The sequence below is a fragment of the Electrophorus electricus genome, chromosome 17 (genome assembly GCF_041902795.1).
Source record: "Electrophorus electricus isolate QZ-2024a chromosome 17, ASM4190279v1, whole genome shotgun sequence".
Classification (NCBI taxonomy): domain Eukaryota; kingdom Metazoa; phylum Chordata; class Actinopteri; order Gymnotiformes; family Gymnotidae; genus Electrophorus; species Electrophorus electricus.
Genome location: NC_137513.1, coordinates 3,700,635 through 3,716,961, shown reverse-complemented (window position 1 = coordinate 3,716,961; position 16,327 = coordinate 3,700,635). Strand labels below are relative to the sequence as shown.

Below are 16,327 nucleotides of genomic sequence, written 5' to 3'. Positions count from 1 at the left end.
TTCTTTAAAAAAACGAAAAGAAACATCTCTTATTAGTTTGCTGTAACGTTACAGTACCATATGTTCATCAGTCATCAGGGTTCCACTGCCAGCTTAATGGTATTTTCACTAGCATGTCAATGTAATTTCATTTCGGACAATTGTAACAGATGTCCAAACTATGCATTTTCTACACTTTTTTGTTGGAGTTACACAGAGATCCTCTGCCTCACACACAGCGCTACACAAAGCGATTGAGATTTTAGCAAAAACAATTCAGAGCGATCAGGAAAGGTGTCACAGATAGCCGAGACATTAAATCTTTCATGCTCAAATTCTGTTTCTGGTTTCAGGGTTGTTGTACGGCAGCAGCACCTCTCCAAGGTCCTAGTGCCTTCCGCAGTACCTCGTGAATTTTGAGACACAGCGCAGTTGAAGACGGAATTAATCAGAACTTGACGATTTGAACCAATACATGCTTATTCTCAGCTTCCTCCAAAATATTAGTAACATGCGTGCATTGTATTATAAGACTACCAACCTAAACAGGGAGTTCCTTTCTAACTTTTCTGTAACTCTCTTGCATAATGCAATTCTAATTTGCAACAATGAAGTACCGCACGAGTCCAGTACTGTTTTTGAATAAGAACCATTAGGCAGACACAAAGAATGGTTCACACAGAACATTTCCGTGGGGTTCAGGTTCTTTTCTTCCCCTTCAATGAGCAGGTAGGGACAAAATGAAGATTAAGTGTCCCATGATGCTAAAGTGCACCTGATCCTGACTGACCTTGTTTACCCAACAAGCATACAAATAGTTGTTAATAGTACTGTACTGCATGACTGCCTTTGTGCTGTGCAGGACTGATGATATCTGATATATAACAAACGGTGTATGAAATCAACAATAAATGATCATACCTGAAGCACTCAAATTATATTTGTCACACTTCAAGCCACACCCAGCCAAACACTCACACATAGCCAATCTTCATCACCCACCCACTCAGACACTTTCATCCCATCAATCACCTACCAATCACATCACTCATTTACTTCCATTTTCCAATAACCCGCTTATTGATCATTGCATTCACCTGTACATTGTTTTACCTCCCTTATTTAAGCGCACAGATGCAGCCAGTTGGTGCTTTTTAAAGTGGTTTTCTTACAAAACCAAAAGGCTCTGTGACTTCTCAGTCATCTCCTTGTCAAATTCCTGTATCTTGTTTTGTTACATTTTGTCCTCAGCCTGCTTCTCTTGCTACTTCATCAAAATGTCAGTTAGGTAAATTGTGTCTTTAAAAATGTATTTAATCACAAGTTTAATCTTCCAGGCAAATCAAAGGGGCTGAAGTTGGACACAACTAGCGACATTCCTCCTGGACATGTATGTAAATTGTTTGACTGACAGACTTTGCATGACTAATTGAGTAGGTAAATCTTTATCATTTAGGGGCAAATAAAGTAATGTTTTCAGTGGACACCCCCCAATGGAGTTTGATACCTACTTTGGCTGAGTGCCACTGCTAATAAGTCTCCTTGAAAACAAATTAACCGGGAAGTAAACAAGGACACAGAAAGGATTACCATGGAGACAGGACACTAGGAGCCAATTGTGAGTGAATCCACTCCAGTGTTATGTTCACCAATGTAACTTCAAGAAGTGGTGTTTCTTGAAGCTTGACTAATACACCTTTAAATTCCTGTCTCAGCCTTCCAGTCGGTGCTTATATATTTTTCACACTTTGGCTTTCTACCAGAGGCCTGGGGTATGAGGGTGCAGCTCAATATTTTTGCTGTTCCTACGATTGTGCTCTTCTAGATTGAGACTGATGTCATTTTTGGGATCAGTTGTACTACTCCTCCAGTTTAAAGGTCACAGCCCTATGTACCCATATCACCTTATTAACCTTCCAAATGCTCTTTATTTCTTCTTTCAGTTCCTTGTTATTTTTTCAACTTCCCATATTCCTTCTTTTGGGTGTTTCCATCATATGGGATTGCCACATCTATTACCATTGCTGTTTACTGAATCTTATCACAATGTCTGGTTGGCTTGCCATGACTTATTTTTCTTTTTGGATCTAGAGGTCCCACAGGATCTTAACCTTGTTCTTTACAGCTCTCTTTGGTTCCTCCCATTTGGACTTGCGTGTGTCCAGATTAAATGCCTTGCATATGTTCCTATATATATGAACCCTGACGCTTGGTTGTCGCTCAGTGTATGCTTTCCCTGCCAGCATCTTGTATCCTGCTACTAGGTGCTGGATTATCTCAGAGCTGTGATATGCCCCCGCTTTGATCAAACTAGTGCTTAGTGCTTGAACTTAGTACTTAGTGCTACCATGATTTGTGCCTCTGTGCTGTCCTTCAGGCCGCCTTGGTAGGTTTCTCTTATCAGCCAGCTTTAACATCATTTACTGGTACATTATATGAAGGGGCTGTTTCTGCCATGGCACCTCACCTGCTTAGTGACCACATCCTCCAGCTGTCGGAAGTACTCCATCACCTCATCCTTGGGAGCCACTGCTTGGACATATTCACAGATGTTCCATGCCTCACAATGGACAGTGGATCTCATGCCTTTTATAGTTCCTGTGCAACTGACTCTGAGGACCTGCCTTTTCCTAGTCAACCACTCATCTCCAGGCTGAATGACATTCCTGTGTCCTTGGTATAGATCCCAGTCAGGTGAAGAAGTAAAAATGGATTAAAATGATCCCTTTTTAATCTTGGCAAACAGTTGATGTCATCCATGTGCAGGAGGTTGCTGATAGTTCTGCTCCTGTACCTGTACCCGTTCTTATTGATTATCTGGCCAAGAGGATTATGCAGAACAGCAGTGGGGACAGAGCAGGTCCTTGAAACAGACCACACTTTAATGATCAATTGCCTCCGAATTGACCTAGTGTTATCCTTCAGTGTTCCACTGAGATCTAGATGAAGGCTCTTAAGGTTGTATTGACTTTAGCTACTTTAGTACAATTTGTTAGCAGCTGGTTCATTTGTTTTGCTAGTTGGCCCATACAGTGCTATTAGATTTTTTTTTAGAGTAGGCATGGATCATGTCAGTCAGGTGCTGCCTAGGTCCATGTTTCTACCCAATATTGGACATCTGCTATTATAATGCTGACTAGTTCCTGCTCTGGGAAAATGTGGTACTCTGCACTGAGATCTCTTAACCACTAAGCCATGGTGTTGTGATTCATTCTCCCACATGGCCTTCTAGTACTGCTCCGTTTCTGAGAGTATACTTTGGATTGGCATTTTCTCATTTGTGTATCTCTGCAATCTGGATGCTAGTGTGTTTAACCTTTGCTTAGCAGACTCCAGAGTCTCACATTTGGGCTGACAATTTTATTTTTTCTCTATGCACTTTGACTTTTATAGCCTTCTGGAGATCTGTCAGTTTGCTGACAGTCTTTCTTTCTTGCAATCTCTCTCTCTCAATAATATGTTAATTATTTGAGAAAGTGTAACATATTGTAAGAATGTATTACTTTTCTTCTAATCCTTGCCAGATGTGATCAGTTCTTCAGCAAAACAAACTGAGACTAGTTGATGGGATTTTACTGCCTGAGCAGCTCCTTCTCTCACTGCCAAGCCGCCAGAATGTGAGCTCTGCTCAGCCCGCCACACATTCCACATCAGAGCACTACCACCCCCTGCCGTCTATATAGTTGTACTGCAGTCTCAAGATGAAGCTCTAATTTATTATGGATTAATGTTGTTGAAAGCAATAGCATCAACGTTTTTGCAACGTTATTCACGTGTATTAATGTTACACTTAACTTTTTTCATGATTTATAGTACATTGACATATCAATTTCCCCACATGTGCAAAACAACATAGATAACTTAAGACATATATTACAAACTTAAGATAAATATTAATTTAACATCATTAAAAACAAAAACCAATGACAAACAGAATATGGCATAAAAGATGCTTCAGGAATGAATAGACTGTTATATCCAGACCAAGCTCTTTTGTCTATTCATTCATAATTTATGGTACCTGCGTTCATGCAGTAAAAACATAGACCTGCATTCTTTAAAAAAAAGGACAGACTGATACACATTAAGTAATCCTGAATTCACTAGTGCACATACAAACCTGAATGTGAGGACCACAACACAGTGTCATGACATCACTGTAAAAATGCAATGCATTGCACTGCAATTTGTTTGTGCTCCTCCTGTTTCTCATCAAAAGATTTCATCTTAAATACTTTCATTGTATTAGAAAAATAAGAATTGTGGAATTGGTACACTTACTGTCCAAAGGCTATTAGAAAAGGTAACTGTTTATCCAGAGACTTAAATATTGCAATACTTTGGGTTTAACAAATTAGGCCACTTTTAGGCCACAACCGCAATCTTTCAGTTAGATCCCTCAGAAGATACACTGACACACAGAGGATATATGGACAAATGCTTAAATGCCAAGTGCATACAAGCAGCTCCTACAAACCTTTAGAGAATAATTGTCCTTATTTTACACTGAGAGCAATCTTGGGAAATAGATTACACTGCACTGTGTTCCGCCGAGTGAGATGGCATCCTCTAGCTTTGGCTCAAGAGTTCTGCTGGAAAGAAAAGGGGACAAGAAAAGTTAGTCTATTTTTTGTGGTTTCTGTTGTGGCACAGAATGATTTGATAAGGTTTTCAGGTTTTACTTGGTATTAAACATGACCATGTTACTTAGTTTGTCACTTACAAAAGAAAAACTTTTTTTTTTTTGGTTATGTGATAGCAAATTTGTATAAATATTAATTATTGCCATAGCAAGATGTATCGTTCCTTTGATAATTAGAGACATATTCACCCAGTTCCAGTTTTCTAATGTTTCAGTAAAGACAAGACATTAAAAATGTTGACTAATCTGGACTAAAAGAAACTGTTTGTGTATAGACCACGAAAAGTTTGTCTGCATCCACATTATTATAGTATATACAGTATATTATCAATTTGAATAATCATTATATGAAACCAAACTGCTATAGAGACATTAAAGCATACCTGCATGACAGAGTACACCCAGTTGAGCATCTGTTCAACATTCGAGTAAACGCCAGGATAGCCTGTTTTAGCACAGCCCACCCCCCAGCTCACCACGCCCACCAACATCCATTCACCATTAAAGTACACCAGAGGACCACCACTATCCCCCTGAGAAATAGAGAGAGAGAGAGAAAGAAAGAAACAATGATAAGGATGAGAGTCAATGGAATGACTGATTTAGTCTACATGTCACCACAGAATGGTAATACTTTGCACAATCTAAAATACCAAAAATAATCAGACTGAATGTTCCAACCCAATAATTTGCTATGGAAAGGAAAGAAAATATATATAATGGGAATAAAATTGAATTATATACCTTGCACGAATCCACTTTACCCTGAAGGTACCCAGCACAAAGCATCCTGCGAGTGAGGCTTGCACCGTATATTGCAGAACACTGAGCTTGGTCAATGAGAGGAATATTGGCCCTCTGCAGAGTTGAGGCTGGCTGGCCTGCATGAGAGAGAAAAATAGATGAGAGAGGGGAACGTGGGAAATACCATAGGAGAGACTCACTGAGGATAGGTGGTGCACAAATACCATCAAGTTTAGAATGAATACTCAAAGTCATCACACAAAGAAAATGAATATGAGAACACATAGTACACAGAGTGAAATTGTCTAATACAACAAATAAAACAGTGATTTTTCACTTTTTCAAAAAAGGAAAACATCAGTAAATAAAGTGAAGCTGGTACTAAAATACTGCTATAATACCGTCCACCTGCAGAGTACCCCAGCCAGTCACTACCAGTGGCGCTCCTCCTCTGAGTCCCAGATCATGCTTTGTGAGGCACACTGGTCTCACCGAGACTAAAGGGAATTAACAGTGAGAAAAATGATTTATGTTTGTTATAGATGGTGAAGTCCACAGATCACACACAATAGAGCATAGACTCTAGATCATAGATTGTAGATGATAAATCTTAGATTCTAAATATTACAGTACACTATATAGATCATAGTCCATGGAATATAGATATTAAATCATAGACTATAGATTATAGAGCTTAAGCAATAGATTCTAAATGGTGGCTCTTACATCATAGACCATAGTTCATAGATCCTAGATCATAGACAACAGATCATAGATCAGGGAAATATGAGAACTTGTGGAACTATACATTTTCCACTCTTGCTTTACCTGGAATACGGATGTGATGCCGAAGTGGTCAACCAGTGACACCAGTTACTGTGTGTGTGTGTGTGTGTGTGTGTGTGTTTGCAAGTGAATCAAGACCAGTAACTTCTAGCTTACCTCCCAGAGTGGCTGGTTTACTGAGTCTCATCATGGCCAGGTCATAGTCACTGACTTCTGCATTGTAGTCTCCATTCACGATGATCTTGTCTACAGAGTAGCCTCCCAGAGAGCCCATGTATGTCCTGCCTGCCAACACCCACCATCTGCTCACCTCCCTGTTCCTGCTCCCCAAGAGTCCAAAGGTGACATTTATAACTGTTATGTTGAACTAATAGATAGGAACCATTAAAATGAGTGGATGAGAATGTACATTGATGGCTGGCCCCTTTAAATTTGCAGTAACAAATTCTATAATCCCACCTAGATGCATGTTTTATGCTTAAGCATGTATATATAAGTATTTACTGTAGATGCTTAGCAATACCAGTTTTGCTAAAGGATCCTATGTGCAGATGCCCTACTTTCCTTATTATACAGTGTTTATTAACTGTTTGTTAGCACGTCAGGGTATGTGGGGTCTTAATTCTTGGATTTTGAGTGTTTTGAGGGTCTTGATGAAAAGATAGATTAACCACATAGCATACAAAGGCAGATGTGTGCATGAGAGAAAGGCTGATGCCCTCACCCAGAGAAGCAGTGGGCCGCAGTGATGACCCAGGTTGGGGACACGAGGGAGCCTCCACACAGGTGCTGGCCACTCCACTGTAGGCTCACCTGCCATGGCCAGTTCTCGATGAGTGTATCCTGGCCCCCAACGATCCGGTTCCCCGGGGCCTCCGGACCACAGTCTACAGTCAGAAAGACCCCTCGAATCCTCAGACCCTTATTCGGGCACCAGACATAAACCGATTTTCAATTACCTTAACATACATTATGTTATCCTTTCGCCTTTACAGTTTGGTTTTGTTGCCATTAGAGATCAGGATTTTGCTCGTTATAACTCCCATAACACACTTTGTCCTATAATCAAGAACCAACAAATGAAACCAAATAAAGGTGTTTACATGAATTGCATAAAAAGTAGACTATTCATAACATTTACAAGCATAGTAGTATCAGTAATAATAATAATAATAATAATAATAATAATAATGGCAATGTTGTTATAGTTGTTAATAACAACAATACTAAGAAGAATAATAACCCTTATTTATGTAGCATGTTATTTTGATGTAATATAATTGCTAGCGCCTTCCACATGGATGAGCTCAGCCATGCGGCCCATTGTTTGTTTTTGTTCTCACACTTTCACATGCGTTGTGTTTTGCTTTTGTCTTCACAACCACACAGGTGTTTCGTGTACTCCCATCACTTAGCCGTGACACCTGTGCTTTGATTTTCCCCCAATAAAATCCATTCAGTTGTAACCCTTGATTGTTGGTCCTTGTTTAGATGTCACCATCATTGTTATCATTATGTTTGTATTTACTTTTGCTTTTTCATTAAACCACTCCTATTCATGTCTGTGTCCAGTTATACATTTAATGAAATAACCAAAGAATGTAGAAAATAAAATATAATAAAATAAAGTAAATAACAGTCCCACTAAACTTTTTAGGCTAAACAAAACAAGTGAGTCTTTACTCTGAATTATCCACAGCCAGTTTAAGAAACAGCCAATAGACAAGCAAGCTTGCTAGTTAAATTACTGATAGATTACATGCAGAGGTTATCGGAGATGCTATCATCATATGCGTACAGTATATTTGTATACTTATCACGTAAATGTGATGTCACTGCACACAGTGAGTGTTGTATTTTATATTTTGAAACACAACTGACTTTTCACTTGCTGCATAATAAAATAATCCAACCCCTTGAAAGATGCTATTGTAATGAGAGAGTAAATAGAATTCACTTCACCTGTCAGTGGTTTAAAAATTAAGGTGGATCAGAGTGTACACCACAAATGGTCAAAATCTATTTTTTCCATTATTTTTAAAAGCAATTTTAGTAGCCTACCTGAGCAGGTTAAGGTGACAACTGAACCTGAACTGCATGTATTCCTGCAAGAGAGGAAGAATGTTGTGACTCACATGACATTCCCTGGAGGCTCATATTCAAAAGATCATCTCTACATGGAGTTGTTTTTTGTGTAAAAGTTAACACAACTGATACTAAATTGCAAAAAAAGAACATCAGGTAAAGTGCTAGATATGACTCTGGACTATTCACATATTTAGTGTAAATAGTAAACCAGACAAAAAAAGTACACCACAAGGCTTGATTCATCATGTATCATTAACTATGATTCCCACTAATTGTTTGTTGGTGCATTTCTTGTCTCTTTGTCAATATAACATGTTTATACAGAAAAAAAGTGACAGACAATAAAATCAAAACTTAAATGTCCCAACATGGTAGCAAAAGGTAAAAAGGTATATGTTCAAGTTGGGGTAAAATTAACCAAAGCATGAGTACTGACTTTTTGGTGACATTGGACTGAATTGTGTGTGTGCTGACTGATTCCACCCCATAGAAAAACATCTTCAGTTCTGGTGACAGGTCATCCACTAAGACTGTACTGTAAGAAGGATTACTAAAGAGAAAGAAAGACAGAAAGACATTGCAAAATGTTTCATTAATAATAATAGTTTTGCATGTCTTTTTAAAATTATTTTGCCGCTTTAGAGCTGTAGGATCTTTCTGCTCACGCTGTGTATCCTAGCTGCTGACAGGCCACCTGAGTGTGTTGTTGAGTCCAGCCCTCTGCACACACACTTCTCCACCTGTTTTCATCAGCACTGTATATCTGAAGCATGGAGAGATTTGAGACCAGCCGTACTGTGGAGACACATTGGGAAAGTGGTTAGTTGGATGGAAGAAAGCAGCTGAGAAGTTATACATTTACGTTTATGGCATTTGGCAGACGTGCTTATCCAGAACGACTTACAAAAGTGCTTTTTGTCATTTACTCATAGAATAAATCCTAGCCAGTACAGTAGGTTAGAGTCCAAGATACCAATGAACGAGACTGCTGTTGAAATACAGGGATCAATGCTGATGCCTAGAAGTGCAAAATACATAATCTTTATCTCAGACAGCAATCAGTGCAATAAATAATGCCCTACAATAAGTACAAGAGTTTTGGTTAGTCAACATAGAAGCAGGATCAGTGGTCATTTAAATATTCCACAAATAGATGGGTCTTCAGTCTGAATTTGAAGACTGCAAGGGACTCTGCTGTCTGGACAGCAAAAGGAAATTCGTTCAGAAACCAGGACAGAGAAACCAGGACAAAGAATAATCTCGATGTTTGTCTTTCATGAGATTTGAATCATGGTATTTCAAGCTGAGCTTGATGTTCGAAGCACTCAAGGTAGGGATTGGGCTTTGATCACTGACATCATATATGAAGGGGCTGGTCCATTTCTGGCTTTGTAGGCAAGCATCAAGGTTTTAAATCTGATGTGGGCAGCTACTGGAAGCCAATGAAGGGAGCACAGCAGTGGAGTGATGTGTAAACCTATGAAGATTGAAGACCTGCTACTGCATTCTGCACAAGTTGTAGAGGTCTGATGGCTTTTAGAAGAAGACTGGAAAGTAGCGAGTTGTCTATGTTATAGTCTAGTTATATTACAACTCTTTGCTATTTCTATGATGTAATGGCCTGCTCAGATGTCTGCTCAGCTCCAATGACTTTTAATAGTAATAGTAATTTAATATTAGTATAGCTCAGATCGAAGTGCAGATTTTGTTTAATAATTTAAATATTAACATGGAATTTGAAGGTTGTATCCTAAACATTCAAGGAGTATCTAAATGAAAGAGTTTCTATAGGAGTATGGAGGAATAAAAGAAACGATGATCATCATCAGGAAAAGAGATGCAAGTGCTTGTTTGTTCTAAAAAGCACAAGAACTTTAGGTATGGGACAAAGGTTTCTGGAACGTTTGGCAGTTCTATCTTAAAAATTGTAGGAGAAATAATGTTTTCTTACAAGGAAAGAATACTAAACAGAAATAACCTCATGCAGATTTGGCAAGGGCACTTAATGATACTTTATCATTTGTTTTGAGAACTATATTTGGATCCTAAAAGTTGACATGATGTGAAATTAGACATGATCTAGATGATTTTTGTGATGACTTGCTAGTGCCGTTGTTTGTTATCGCATATTGTATTCATGTAATTGCATGTACCTGTGCTAATGTGTGCAGATTTATGTTGTAAAACGTCTTACCAGGAAAAGTGGAATTGGCTACAAATTCAGACACACATGTAGACTCATCCTCTCCACCTGTGCAATCTGGTTTGCCATTGCAGGCTTGGTCTAGTGGAATGAACTTCAATGACTTGTAGCAGAAGAAGTATTTACTTTTAATCAGCTGCTCGACTAAATCATGACAAAGAAAAAGATGAGAGGACAATGTTATGTAAAAAAAAGATTTTATTACAACAAATTAACTGAAGAATTTACATCTCATGCTTATATAAATATTAATTTGATAATTATTAATTTGATAATATTAATTTGAATTACAATAAATAAATGATTGTTCAAGATTGTACATGGGTGGTGTTGGCCCTATTTCACAAATCCATCTTAACGTTGGCCTTAGATTAAATTCAATCTTATTTTTGAAAGAGGTTCGGCCAAAATAAAGTTCATTCTGAATGTGAAAAAGTAGTGAATGGTTCTCACTGAAATATGCAGCTACAGCCAGAATACCCAGAATAACTAGTACACAGAGGATGGTGATGAGGATCAATTTCCATGATTGTTTTTTCCTCTGTGGTTTCGTGTCTGTCATGGGCTTCCTGTGTTTCCCAGGCCTGTCCACAACTGAGAGAGAGAAACAATCAAGTCCAGTCATAGTGCCCTACCTGATTGCACATAGTCTTTGCCAGATTGATGATCTTAACCTTGAAGTTTTAGCCACCTTTCATACATTTCAGTTTCATCCAAAACAGAGCATGGTTTTGTTATCAAGGTCTGCTCCACTGTCCAGGTCTGTGCTATTATGTCTGTGATCCACTTAGAGACTGAGGCATTGGCACTGTGCTGCCCTCGATGTCTGTCCAGATCTCTCTCCAATGCACTGGGAATTCCTGCCTCATTCATGGACTACTGAGTGTAATGCTCAGTACATACTTATTTCTACATGCAAATTTCCAGTGGTCAGATATTTTTTAGAATTATTGAGAATTAACAAAACTGTTTACCCCCACCGGAACATTTGCTTTTGTAGAGCATGTACCACAGATTGATATTATGCTTTCATCCCTATGTATAAAATTTCAGATATATGTGGATGTTAGTCATTTTCTCCCCTTAAGATGTAAGTTTCCAATTAAAGTTAAGAAGTCCTAATATGCTTTCTAATGAAATGGCAGTTTCCCCCACTTGGCTGTTTTTACCGTACATGACCTGGGCAAACTGACGCAGGACAATGTGGCAGAACAAGTTCTGTGCAATGTGTCATACTGCATACGTAACTGTCATAAGTCATAATGCATATACATTGTATTTATGTGTGTACATGTTACCGGGAAAAGTGGAGTGTGTGTGTGTGTGTGTGTGTGTGTATCCTACGAATGTTCTAGGTTATACAGGTAATACAAGCTAACAAAGCTTTCAGCCTGAAATGCCCATTTCATACAATGTCACACAACAACACATCATGGATTCGCCCTGCCTGGCGTTGCAGTTACCACGGCGATGCCTCCACATGCTCCTTGTTTTGGTTTTTGGCTTCGTTTGCTCTGCCCCTTGTTTAGGTTTCTGTGTCAGTGACTCTGTTCCCACTTATTTCTTGTTATGCCCTTGTCAGTTTAAATATTTAAGTTATATTTAAGTTCCTTGTCGGTTCACATTTTTTAAAATTTATTTATTTATTTGTGTGTGTGTGTGTGTGTGTGTGTGTGTGTGTGTGTGTGTGTGTGTGAGGTATTCCATGATTTGCGTGTTCTCTGTTGTTCCTGTTCTGTTTCTTTCTGTTTATTATGCTTTATGTTTTCCTAGACTTTAGTTTTCTTACTACGCTGGCTCTAGTAATTATCGTTTCCCTGTTTCATTTTGCTATGCCTCATGTTTTATGTTCTTCAGTCTTTAATAAGACTCCCACAATTGAGTCCGATCCTCCGTCTCATTCCGTACCCAACCGTTACCCGTTACACAACAGTTCTAAGAAAATATATATGAATGACACATGATTATATGAATATATATATATATATATATATATATATATATATATATATATATATATATATATATATATATATATATGACTTAGATTGAAAATCTGATTCTTAGACTTAACATTTGTTTTTTATTATGTATGTACAAATTAAAGTTGGCCAAACAATGTTTTATTATTTTTATACTAAATTTATATTAAATTATACTATTTTGTCCAGAATATCTTAATAGTTATTTTTAACCTGTAAATGACAAATAGCTCATAATAAAAGTTATGCAAGAAATTTTAGCTCTGAATTAATACACCCTAACATTTTAATTGAACTGCTTTGTACTCTGATCACAACAATGAATTAAGAGCATCGATTTACACGTAATCTGATTAAAACTTTTAATGGTGCGCTTACTTCAGTGTCAGTAAGGATGACAATATGCTGGAGCATGATACAACAGATTAATTGTGATTTTATCATCTCTTAAAAATAGCAAGCTCAGCAAACTCTGTTTTTTGTACATATTACTTACTTGCTCTGTATTAAGAGGCAAAATATGCAAAGATTCCAATGACAAAAGTAGTGTGATTCAAGGGTTTACATAATAAAGCCACTCCCACTTTCATCCAAGCCCATCCCCCTTCAACCACGCCCATCCCCCCCCTCTGCCCCTTTCTTCCTACTCTCTGTCATCAGGCTTTCCATGTTCTCTCTAGTACAGGTATAATGGCCCAGACCCAGACCCAGCTGCCTGTGACTACCTGGCCATCATTTTGGACCTTGGCATCTAATTCAGAGATTCTGATTTCTATGACTACCAACCATCTTTTTTCTGCCTGCAGCAGTGGAACATCTCTACCTATGGAGGCCAGCTAGACCTGGAGTTGTATTGCTATGTGTCTGTGGGTCACGTGGCTCTCACCTGTGACCTGTGCCACTGGGTCTCACTTCGCCTCTGTTTACTTCTTGGTTAACCCCATTTCTTTTGCTCCCTACTGGTTTCCTTCTCATTCTGTACGTGGGGCAGGGAGCTTATTGGCCCCCCAAGTCTCACAAACAACTCCTCCAGCCCTGTAGAATGTGTGGAGTTACAGAATAACTGACATTTGGGAGAAAGCATGCCAGAAACTCTGCCGTGTTTTCTCTGTGTTTATACTTTCGAACTTTCCCATTCTTCTCTGTCATTTTTATCTATCTTCAGTGTCACTAAGAGACTCTCTTCTCTCACTTATGGAGGTTGCACACAAAATTCACTTGAACCCCCCCCCCTCCCCAATATATTAGTTACTCATTATATGTGCTACATGGTTAAAGTTACAAACTGTATCATAAAATATGCAATGCATGTGATTTCAGCAGCAGTAATGTTTGTATTCGCAGCAGTAATGAATGTAAAATTCTAAATAGACCTACTAGTATCTGCATTTTTCTCATCATATTGTCATATACAAGACTCTCTCAACAAAGCTCTCTCTCACATATAAAAGCTGAAATGATTATTTCAGGGTGAAAGCTGTGTTACCTTGCATTGTATTACTTGGAGTATACAGAACAGACACACATGCATGTGCACGCATGCACACACACACACACACACACACACACACACACACACACACACACACACTAAACAACTAAAGATGAACACTAGTATATGTGGCCTATAGGTGTCACCTTGACTGTGTCAAGTATAATGTTCAATGCATTTGCATCACAGTTGACAGAAAAAAAGTGATATTTGTAACGCGACTTTGAATTTGAGAAAGGCGCTATATAAATGCAACTAATAATAATAATAAATACAGACTTACTACAATATCCAGGTATTTCAAGGCATTTGTATCACAGTTGTCATAGAATTCATACATACTACAGTATCCAAGTATTTCAAAGCAATCTTTGAGAATGCATACCAAAATGACAGGCAGAACCTCTGATAGAATAAAATCTAAGTTACTACTCATCATAAAGCAATGCATTTTTAATTAGAATAAATTACAGAGATCACATTTTGACTAACTTCATCTGTAAAAAAGAGAAAATTGAATAACATATTTTTGTTATTAATCAACAGATTAAGCATTGTAAAACCAGAATATATTACTTTATAGCTATTACTTACTCTTGTTGTCTGTGAGGACTGGAGAGAGTTATATCCGTTCCTTTTTTCCACGCTCCTTTCCCTTGCCTCTATACTCTTTGTGTTCCGTTAGAACCCAATTGCCCTGACCTGATTCAACTCTGCTATTTAAATATTCCCCTCCTTCTCACATTCATTTCTCATTTGCTGACCTATGCCAGAGTTGCTGATAACAAACTGATTGTCACATGTTCCTCTTTTGAGGACTGTGGAATCTGATATAAGGAAATGCTTAGGAGGATAATAACACTGGAAAGTGGAGAGAACTGTGTTATCATGATTTTGTTCTCATATTTCACTTAATACACCGACAATGCTTCAGGAACAAGATTTTACTGTAATACTACACAATCGATGAGGATAAAGAAAAACATACCTGAGTTGTATTCCTGAGTTGTGATGAGTGTTCAAGTGTATATTCTATTTTTAATATAATGAACTTGTAGCATGAAGTCAACAATTAAGGTCTTTTTTGTAACAGGAATGTGGGCCAGGGTTTAAATAAACAATCAAATAATATTTAATATTGAAAACATGTGTGTAGTATAATGAAACAGGAAAATTGTAGCATAATGGATTACAAGCTATGCCCAGATAAACCTATTGTCACAATTTAAAAATACACTGAAGAGTGAAGATTTAGTACAAATATAAATCACTATAAATACTTCTAAATGTCCTCTAAAAGTACTGGTTGAGAGAAATTTAACTTGCATTCTCTGCACTGTATTACACCCTATGCTTGGTGTTTGCTTATTATGTCTTGAACATTATAAGAGAAAAAGCAAATATTTGGTTGGGAAAGAGTAGCATTTATAATGCCAGGCTTATGGGAAAAATAACTCTTATACCACATTATTAATTTGCCATAGTACTTATATTGACCTATAATGAATAAAACACACAATGTTCAGAGATACCCAAAGCAACATCTCATTACATCCCTTCTTTTTATTAGCTATATCAGACGTTGACAGGGAAATTGGACTTTGATGGTCTTGTTTATACACAACATACATTACATTACAAAGCTCACCTCTATCAGCAATAGCACCATAAAGCAAAAGTCAAATTTTAATTAGTATTTAATCATATCTAAATGTTCAAACCAGAACAAAACTGTATTTCCGCTTCATCCAAATTATTAGTAATAGACCTACATTGTATGATCACAGTACCAATCTTAACGTGAACAGGACCTTCCTTTCCAATGGTATTTAGAGGGGTACAAAACCATTTTGCAATACTTAAGAGTCATTGTTATCTCATGCTGTCATTAGTCCCTCCCAGCTTCCGTATTCCACGTTTTCCCTGTCTTCTGTTATTTTAGTTCTATACCATAGTTTCATTTTCTCTGCCCCTCGTTTCTACCTTGTTAAGTTCACGTATTTAAACCCTGTGGTGTGCTTGGTGTCGAGGCTGTTCATTCTGTAACAATGAGCGGTTAGGAGGCAGATGCATGTGCGGAGAAGAACGAGATTTATCATGGGCAAATTCAGAATCAGAGTTGTTGTAACAGTCCAGGCTCATAAAGCCAACACTGAGAGCATGGGGATACATAATTAAACAAACAAAACACACAAAGGCAAACAGGGGAAGCAGGCCATAATGAAGGCTAGGATAAACACAAAGGCACGGAGTACAAAGAAACACAACCATTTGCATAAATATGCATACACGGGCTTTCAAAAGTCTTCATCAAACGCATGGATTCAAAGAAACACAATGAACAGCCTTGACACCGGGCACACGACAGGGTTTAAATACATGAACTTAACAAGGTAGAAATGAGGGACAGG

At 37.9% G+C, this 16,327-nt stretch overlaps 1 protein-coding gene across 4 annotated transcripts; it reads right to left on the bottom strand.

Moving 5' to 3' along the window:
• Positions 1–3,498: 3,498 nt before the first annotated feature.
• On the bottom strand, positions 3,499–14,608 carry LOC113579443 (transmembrane protease serine 4-like). 4 transcript variants are annotated; one of them, XR_014117899.1, is made up of 12 exons: positions 14,511–14,608; positions 10,896–11,036; positions 10,434–10,586; positions 8,905–9,034; positions 8,676–8,789; positions 8,213–8,256; positions 6,876–7,038; positions 6,308–6,471; positions 5,774–5,862; positions 5,366–5,502; positions 5,005–5,154; positions 3,499–4,571 (listed from the first exon to the last, which is right to left on the bottom strand). XR_014117899.1 is itself a non-coding variant. In XM_035533964.2 (12 exons), the coding sequence occupies exons 2-12, from the start codon at positions 11,002–11,004 to the stop codon at positions 4,560–4,562; spliced, it is 1,272 nt and encodes a 423-aa protein (XP_035389857.2). In that variant the 5' UTR covers positions 11,005–11,036; positions 14,511–14,608; the 3' UTR covers positions 3,499–4,559. The 4 variants fall into 4 exon arrangements, 2 of the variants coding, with proteins under 2 accessions (XP_035389857.2, XP_081556272.1); XR_014117900.1 differs by having other exon boundaries at positions 3,499–4,568; XM_035533964.2 differs by having other exon boundaries at positions 5,767–5,862.
• Between the last annotated feature and the right edge of the window lie 1,719 nt (positions 14,609–16,327).

Bases quoted from the DNA above. Each gene is read 5' to 3' on its own strand.
- LOC113579443 (XM_035533964.2), bottom strand. From the start codon at position 11,004: ATGACAGACACGAAACCACAGAGGAAAAAACAATCATGGAAATTGATC. The intron at 9,035-10,433 runs GTAAGACGTTTT...GTGTCTCCACAG, and splicing joins AGCCAATTCCACTTTTCCTG to TACGGCTGGTCTCAAATCTC. The intron at 8,257-8,675 runs GTCAGTACTCAT...CCTCTCTTGCAG, and splicing joins CAGTCCAATGTCACCAAAAA to GAATACATGCAGTTCAGGTT.